Source organism: Zea mays, chromosome 8 (genome assembly GCF_902167145.1).
Source record: "Zea mays cultivar B73 chromosome 8, Zm-B73-REFERENCE-NAM-5.0, whole genome shotgun sequence".
Taxonomy (NCBI): Eukaryota; Viridiplantae; Streptophyta; class Magnoliopsida; order Poales; family Poaceae; genus Zea; species Zea mays.
The window spans coordinates 3471345-3480433 of record NC_050103.1 but is presented as its reverse complement, the minus strand read 5'-3'; the positions used below and the strand labels follow the sequence as shown (position 1 = coordinate 3480433).

General features: G+C 39.3%; 1 protein-coding gene across 2 annotated transcripts; it reads left to right on the top strand.

Annotated features, from left to right (window-relative positions):
* Window positions 1-4230: 4230 nt before the first annotated feature.
* LOC100285717 (uncharacterized) lies at window positions 4231-8226 on the top strand. 2 transcript variants are annotated; one of them, XM_008656881.4, is made up of 3 exons: window positions 4231-4405; window positions 4484-4589; window positions 7855-8226. In XM_008656881.4, the coding sequence occupies exons 2-3, from the start codon at window positions 4496-4498 to the stop codon at window positions 7986-7988; spliced, it is 228 nt and encodes a 75-aa protein (XP_008655103.1). In that variant the 5' UTR covers window positions 4231-4405; window positions 4484-4495; the 3' UTR covers window positions 7989-8226. The 2 variants fall into 2 exon arrangements, with proteins under 2 accessions (XP_008655103.1, NP_001278605.1); NM_001291676.1 differs by having other exon boundaries at window positions 4260-4401; window positions 7855-8188.
* Window positions 8227-9089: the final 863 nt, after the last annotated feature.

Sequence of the window (9089 nt, the reverse complement as noted above, 5' to 3'; positions counted from 1 at the left end):
ATAATATTATGTTTCTTGCACATTTGCTTGGCTGATAACTCTTTTGTGCAAGACAAGTGTCATTTGGACTTAGTTGTGGACACATTAGAAATCCTGGAGAAAATGAATGAAAGAGGTATGATCCCCAACACTTAGTAAATTGTTTTAGTTGCTAACTATGTTTGTCTAAATGCTAAGAAACCTCTCAAGAAAAGCCTAAAGAAGTAGAAGAAGTTTGGCTCAAAAGATCCAAACTTGGGCCAATCTGGGACCCACCGGACTGTCTGGTGATGCGTATGGCCGAACTCGCTGTTCTCGGGAATTTTAATTATAAAATTCATCGGACAATGAACAGTGCAATGTCCGGTGCATCGGACAGGGACTCCAACAGCTCTCTTCGTAGGTGAGCATCGGCCGCCAACGACTAGCTGACGTGGCAGCTATCCGATGGTGCACCGAACTGTTTGGTGCCATACGGAAAAAGAAAGTTGACCAATCAGATAGCCGACTTATCGTTGCTGACAGGATTTCTAGTGGCCCACTGGACTATCCGATGCAACCGCAGACATGGTAACTTTTGGGCTTCCTTATGGAGAAGCCAACGACTCATAGGCCCCTTGGGGCTATAAAAGGAGCCCCTAGGTGCCTTGTTGCAGTACCCAAGCATACCAAGAGCACACCAACACTCCGATTCATCGCATCCACACAGTTCTGTGATTGTAGAGAGATCCGAGCGCCTATTTCGAGTTGTTCTAGTGACATAGTGTTCTTGCACTCATTTCTTTGGCTTTCTTGCTTGTATTGCTATGTTTTGCTTTTGTGTGTGTATTCTTCTCCCTCTCTTACTCTAAGTTTGATTGTGATCATTTGTGTAAGGCCGTGAGAGACTCCACACTTGTGGAGATCCTCACAAACGAGATTGTTATAAGGAAGAATACAATGACACCCAAGTTTGATATTTGGATCACTTGATAGGGGTTGAGTACAACACTTGACCAAAAGAGGTCACCACAATGTGGAAGTAGGCTTTGGCCAAATCATGGGAAAAAATCGTTGTCTCTTGTCCACTTTAATTTATTGCGATTTTTGTCTTCCTTAGTGCCTAAACTTCATTTACATATTGCTCCTACATTAATACAGATCTTAAGAGAGCAATCAAGCAGTGAAGAGTTTATTTTCATCTCCTCTACTCATCCAAACTTGGTTTTAGTTTACACTAACATCTTTTAGAAACCAAATTTGTATGGTTTGAAGTAAGTTTTGTAGGATCACCTATTCATCCCCTCTAGGTGCTCTTAGTGACAAGTGACATCTTCCACTCCGATGGTCTGTCCTGATGTCTGAGGGTGATACGCTAAACTATGCACTAGCTTAGTCCCTAATCCTTTTTGCAATTGTTCCTAGAAATGAGCTATAAATTACGATCCTTGATCTAACACAATAGTTTTGGGTATACCATGCAAACAAACAATGTCTGTATTATACAGGTCAGCATACTGTGGTGGTCGGTAAGTCATTTTGATTGGTAGGATGCGAGCAGACTTGGTGAGTCGATCTACGATCACCCAAATTGAATCATTGCCTTTCTAAGTAACAGAAAGTCCGTTAATGAAATCCATGCTTATTTCTTCCCATTTCCACTTGGGTATAGGTAAAGGTTGCAATAAGCCTGTCGGTTTCATCTAAATAGCCTTGACTCTGCAACAATTGTCACATTTTGATACATATGCCACAATCTCTTTCTTCATCTTGGTCCACCAATATCTTGACTTCGAATCATGGTACATTTTGCTACTACTCGAATGAATTGATAGTTTGGACAGATGAGCTTCATCTATAATCTTGGTTCTGAGATCTTGGACCTTTGGCACTACAAGACGATAGTCGAACCACATCACACCTTGCTCATCAAGTTTGAAGTGTTTGTTGTGATCACTCTTCATCTTTTCCTTGATATGAAATATGCCTTTATCGGATCCTTGTCCACTAATAATCTAATCTTCGAGTGAGCAACAAACTTGAATGTTGAACAATACTGTCGAATGCAACAGATTAAATCCATCTTCCAGAAGTGGTTGAAAGATATGGCAATGTGACTTCCGGCTCAAAGCGTCGGCCACAACATTGGCTTTGTCTGGATGATAATACACTTGCAGATTGTAATCTTTGATCAGTTCTAACCATTAGTGATGCCTTATATTCAACTATAGTTGGGTGAATATATACTTCTTTTGTGATCGGTAAAAATGTTGCACACATTTCCTAGTAGATAATGCCTCCAAATTTTCAATGCACGAACAACAGCGGCTAGTTCCAAATCATGAGTTTGGTAATTCGTCTCATGTTTCCTTAATTGGCATGAAACATAAGCGATACTCGACCCTCTTGCATGAGAACACAACCAAGTCCAATCTTCGATGCATCACAAAACACATCAAATGATTTCTCAATATATTTGGTTGAGCTAAGACGGTAGTAGTGGTCAACAACGTATGTAGAGCATGAAAAGTTGTTTCACACTCTTCAGTCCAAGCGAACTTATGATCCTTTTGCACTAGCCAGGTCATGGGTTTGGCAATTTTCGAGAAATTGGGTATGAAGCGACAATAGTAACCCGTTAGTCCTAAGAAACTTCTGACTTCTGTGACAGAGGTAGGTGCTTTCTAATCCATTACTTGCTGAACTTTACTTGGATCCATAGAGATTGCCTGCTCTGATAAAATATGCCCCAGAAATTTTACTTCTTTTAGTCAGAACTCACACTTGCTGAATTTGACATACAACTTGTATTCCGTGAGTCTAGTTAGCACAATCCTCAAGTGTTCTTCATGTTCCTGTTTGTTCTCCGAGTAGACAAGAATATCATCAACGAACACCAGGACAAATCGATCCAATTCAGGCATAAAGACTGAATTCATCAGATACATAAAGTAGGCAGAAGCATTCATCAAACCGAATGACATGACAAGATACTCGTACAACCGGTATCTAGTGGAAAACATGGTCTTCGGAATATCCTGAGATCTGATTCTGATTTAGTGGTATCCTGACCTGAGATCAATCTTGGAAAACACCTTAGCCTTAGCCAACGGATCAACAGAATATCGATACAAGGTAATGGGTATTGTTCTTGATGGTCACTGCATTGAGTGGGCGATAATCCGTGCACATTCGTAAGGATTGATCCTTCTTTTCGACGAACAGTGTTAGGCAACCAATCTCTTCGATCCCGCGTTGCTGCTAGACATCTCGATTTTTTTTTGCAGATTGACAATGAACAGGAAGCGTGGCGACGAAGCTCTCGCCGAGCCGATCACGACGATATTCTGGGTTGCCTCGAAAGATGAACGGACAGAGAGAAACTTCTCGCCGGAGTTGTCGCTAGAGTTAGGTTCTAGGATGGAGAAACCAGGTATGTATTTATAGGTACAACTTAGGTTTATCCAAAATTCTGGATAAATTTGAATTTTAAAGATTTTATTTTTTTAAAAAATATATAAATGTATTGGTAATGCTGAAAAAATGTTCAATTGGCTCCAAAAATTTCAGAAAATTTCCTAGAAATGTATTGACACCCAACAAACACAAATAAAATATTTTGAGGTTATAAAAATGATTTTAAGTGCCTCTAATAAATAGGAATTTGCTTTTAAAAAATAGGAAAAGTAATAAAAATACAAAAAATTTTCAGGGACATCTACATGGTTTGTTATAATGTTTCAAACATGTTTTGCACTTAGAAACACTATGCAACAACATGGATGCAACAAAGCAAGTTCAACCTTATATTTTGTTTTAATTGTTATATAATGAAAGAAATTAATTTAAACTATAATTTATGATTCTAAACCACCAAAAATTTAATAAATCAAACTAAATTTTGAAAAAATTTATTGGTTCAAAAAATAGGGTGTTGCATTCATTCATCCAAAAACCATTAAAATTAAGGTCATAGATGGTCTCAATTTTAGAAAGCTGTTTTTTGAAAACGGCTACCAGTATGTGCTTAATTTGACTTTTGAATTCGGCTTCTGTCCCCTTAAAACTAAAAACCATACCAAATGGTTAGATCCAGAAAATAGTTTTTTTCTTTCTAAAATCGTAGTATAAAATTAAGAGCACCTATGCTTCTGTTTATAGCAGATTTTAGATGAAATTATAAAAATATATATGAAAGAATTTTTAGCAGATTTTAGTGGTTTTTATCACATCCTTTTTAGTAGTTCACAGTATCTTTTTGCACGAAGCTTACAACAGTTTTTTTTCCAGTGTCACAGTATTTTTGATTTGGCTTTTGTTTTTGGCACGAGCCCCAGCCCAACTCCGATCGCACGAGCCCCAGCCCCCAAACAGCCTCCAGGTCTAGCTAGGGTTTCGTCTCCGCCGCTTGCTCTAATCCTCTCCCGGCACGCGACACGCGAGGTAGGTTGGTGCTGCCCTCGCCGCCGTCTCTCCCTACGACGCCTTGAGTCCCTCCTCACTGATCCCGGCGGCCGCATCGCAGGGCGCAGCGTTTATGGCGGCGACACCGGCGGACGCGAAGACCGAGGCCGCCAAGATGGACCTCCTCGAGGACGACGACGAGTTCGAAGAGTTCGAGATCGACCAAGGTACGCGCACACTCCCTACTTTCGTTTGTGTGGGCATGTTGATTTAGCCATTTGGACGAGTAGATCTGATTGGTTTGGTTAGATGGAATCCGTGCGGTGTTGCTAGTATCTCGGGCATCAAATCCAATCAGTCAGGGGCTCAGGGCGGATTTGGGGAAACTGTGGGGAAGACGGCAATTGTTTTTGGGTTGTGGAAATTGGAATAAACGTAGATGCTATTAATATGGTGCCTGATTTTGTATGGATCTGCACTGGTATTTCAGAAGTAACTAAACTTTGTGTTCTCTGATCTTTAAGCGACCTGTTGCATGTAATTATATCCTGAAAAATCAAATCTCTTTGTATATTTTCTATCTAGTTTGGCAATTAGCATGAAACACTGTTCTGACATTGGTACAGTTAAGTGCTCGCATTGTTTATCACACATGCAGTCTTGTGTTGTTCTTTGGCTTTCTGAAACAAATATGTCACAGCGAAAAGATGATTTTGATTACATGTTGGGCTACCTTGGATACTCTGTTTTCAATTATGCATTTGCTTCTCCTTGGTGAGTCTCTAAAAATGTATAACTATAATGGGATTACCCCTGAATACTGAAAACTAGTTGCAGAATTGAGGGTCGATCCCAATGCTGATCTGTTGAACTTGAGAAGTGTGAATGTGAACCAAATACTACTGTATTTATAACTGGTGTTTGAGTGCATGATGCTATCTTTTGATCTAGTGAGTGAAACCTCGTTATTTAGTAACAGTAAATCTTAAACAAGCTATTCAGTTAGATGACAAAGAAACAATGCCATAAGCCATGTTGTGATGATTAAGGGGCATCTGCACATGTGTCATTCTCAGAACTTTCCCTTCATCTTCTATTTTCAGTCCTTGCAGCACCTGCATGCTTATGTTTATGTGCAGACTTGTATGTGCATCCTGGCGTTGCTTGTGTTTTGCAATTTGGACTTTGTATGGTTACCTCTTGTTCCCAAGTCCCAACCAAACGTTTCAATTTATTAATAGTCACCCTGAGTCCTAAGCCTCCTTAGGTCTTACTTCTAAGCAAAATGACCTAATCTAAATAGCAAAGCCTATTTTGACTTGTAAAGGAGAGGGATGGCAATATTGATCAACTTAATAAAGGAATAAAATGGATTATGTATTATTTTACAACAGATCCATGATATGAGTACTTCCAGTCTGTGTTGTACACAGTAAATTCTATAATTCTGCTGTCCTGCAAAGGCGAAGTCACCTTTGAGATCAGAGTGTAACATGAAACTTTTGCTCTATCTGTTGTCTAAAATTGCATCTGTCTGAAGGCCTGTCCTCGTTGGGTCGAGGTGAAGTTGAACCACTCTTAGTGGAAATGCAATGTCCATTCTGATTTGGGAAAAAGAGTGGCTATTATAGAAATCCTGTCACATTTTCTAGTAATGCTTCATGAATCTAGCTTTTTCGTTATCAAAACTGATGTTTGATATGTGTATATACTTGATTTACTGGCTGATAAATTAAGCTGACAGTTTCTACTTGTAGTCAATCATGTGATAGATACATGTGTTATGTCTCTTGCAGTAACTAAAACTACATTGTTTGACACGATGAATTGGTATCATTGTTTTTGTTCCCTACTCACCCAGTGCTAGATATAATTCATTTTTTCTATTTTTTCTGTCAGTTCTAGGAGTGGGGGAAACTTCTAAATTTCTTAGAAGGGACTAAGGGAGTATCTTTATTTCTGATTTGTCTTTTCTCTTAGCTAGTAAAGATGGAATCTGATGCTGCATATGGGTTCTTACTCTGTTGTATGGATAGGGAAATGTGTTTCTGGAAGCCTAGATTGATGTCTAAATTTGTTGTCTAGTCTTTTTTCGTGTGTTGTAAGCTGACTGTGATCCTCCTTTTGGTTGCCTTTGCTTCGGAGTGAGTATATCTTGGGCCATCTTGGTAAACACTTTGTGTATCTGATGGTATGATTATGTTTTGGGTACAGTGGTAAAAAATATTGCTGTTATATATTTTGTCTGGTGTTTCCTCCAAAAGTGACGTAGTTCTGCAAATCTCTAACTTCTGAAGACTAATGATTATATATGGTAATCTTAATGGATGCTTAATTGATATTATGGTTCCATTTATGGTCACCCAACTGAAGTTTAGCCCCTGTCATACCAAATGTTTGAATCATAATTACAGGTTTTAAATATAGTCTAATTATAAAACTAATTATACAGGTGCAGACTAAAAGACACGACAAATTTATTAAACCTAATTAAGCCTATATTTAATACTCAAAATTGATATTAAAACATTTGATGTGACACGAACTAAACTTTAGTCAGGGAAACCAAACACTTATTGTCAATAACATCTCTGCACTGCTTCTGTTTGTCCTGTTTCCATAAAAGTGCGTATCTAGTATGCTAACCTGTGGATATGGAAGGACAGGCAGTATGTTTATTTTAGTTGCAATAGATACTTAGCCCAATTTGTTAGTTGCATTAGAAAGGCTTTGTTGTTATTGTACTCTTTTCTTCCCTGAATAAATCAATCCCTGGAGTTCTCTTAAAGTCAGTTTTTTTTTAATAAAAAAGTTGCCCAAATTTGTAGATTAGAGCATTAAGATTTATGAAAGCAAATTTGTATCATTAGATATTTGGATTCATGATAAAGTATATTTTTCGTAATGTGCTTATTTGGCGTCATAGGCATTTGTTCTGAATTTGGTTAAACACAAAAAAGTTTGACTTAAGCCAACTCTTGAAATTGATTTATTCAGGGAGAGGTAGTATCAAATTTCTTGCCTGGTTAGCCGTGTGGGTTAGCATTAGGTTGGTTATGCACATGGCTATTTATACTGCTATCTGGTGAAGTTTTTGTTAACTATTGAATAAAAAAGGACAGACCCAGCACCAGAGGCTCCCACATCACATGAGGGGTCAGGGGAAAGGGATAAACCAACGCAAGTCCCCCCTCCCCCCTGCTTTGAATCCACGACAGTGAGAGTTGAAAATCCTCCAGTAATCATCATGTGTTGATGATGTAGGATCTAACCTTTTTTTTTGGGTTACTCGTTGCTCGTTGAAACTGAAAACTCAGGGTCTATAAATGACCATTAACCAAACCAATATAATCTGAAATAGCATACTCTTAAGTATGGCAAGGTTCTAATTTCACATGTAAAGAACGTATGCTTTTTATCTCTTCTCCATGGTTGATTCAGTTGCTGGTGAGTGGGACCTAGTTTGAAACTCATGTTCCTTGTATTATGCAGAATGGGATGAGAAGGAAGAAGGCAATGAAGCTGTCCAGCAGTGGGAGGATGATTGGGATGACGATGATGTGAATGATGATTTCTCGCTGCAGCTGAGGAAAGAACTGGAGGGAAGCAACGCCCAGAAGAGCTGAAGTATTATTTCTCCAGTTTACAAATGATCCTTCTATGCCAGCTACTTCTGGAAATCGGAACCTTTATGTGATTTGTGCTGCTGGGAGCAATCGAACTCTGGAGTAAAAAAGTAACCATACCAGTGATTTCTAAGTATGAACGGCAGGAAGTTGACGGACATCAGTCGGCTATTTAAAAAATATCTCAGTTGTGGTTAGAATATGCCACAGTTCTTATCTTATTTACAACTGTTTTTCCCTTCTCTGCCAAAACCTCCGTGCTCCCAAGAAAACGGGGATTGCATGTATCTTTTTTTTTTTTAATCTTCGTACGCCGAGACGACCAGGAGGCAAGGTGCGCTGGATGGAATTGGGCCGATGATGTCGTTGCTGCCGGACGCGTTAGCGATTGCTAGGCGGAGGACAGCAGACCTATTCGCAGTCAGCGCCTAACGGGCGCCATCTTCTCTTGATCTTATAGGTCGTGCTTGGATTAGTGTAGCGAGTCAGTATAAAGGCCTAGACACGATATTATCATCAGTCCGTACCTGGCAGTAGCACGGTATGCCTTAGACGAAGCTATGCTTCGGTCATGTTATTTTTAAGTAAAATGTAGTAGTGGTCCTCAAAGCTGGTACACTATCACCTTAGGGTGCGTTTGGTTGTAATGATAAAAAGGAATATGATAGTATGAAGATTGTTTAGTTCAGGGTTAGAGGTTGAGATGGGACTGTCTCAGTGTTATCCCTAGTTGTCCCTTAAAATTAGAGGGACAAGAGAGGACGTCCATGTCCTATCTATCTCATAACCAACCGCATCATTAGTCACCGAACTCGGACAACCAGAAAAATGAGTCATGTAACTTTATCGGTATGTGCAAAACCGTCCAAAATCAAATTTGCTCAAGTCGAATGTCGACGTGGTGCGCCACGTTGGACCATACTAATGAAAGTTCGGAAACTCAAATGACACATCATTATCATATACGTGAGCCCATGTGACATGGTATGAAAAGTTCAAAAACCCAAGTGACTCTAATATGACACGTCATATCTGCATCCGGTTTGAGCAAATCTAATTTTGGACGGTTTGGGATGGACTCGAACACCCATTTTTTCTAGT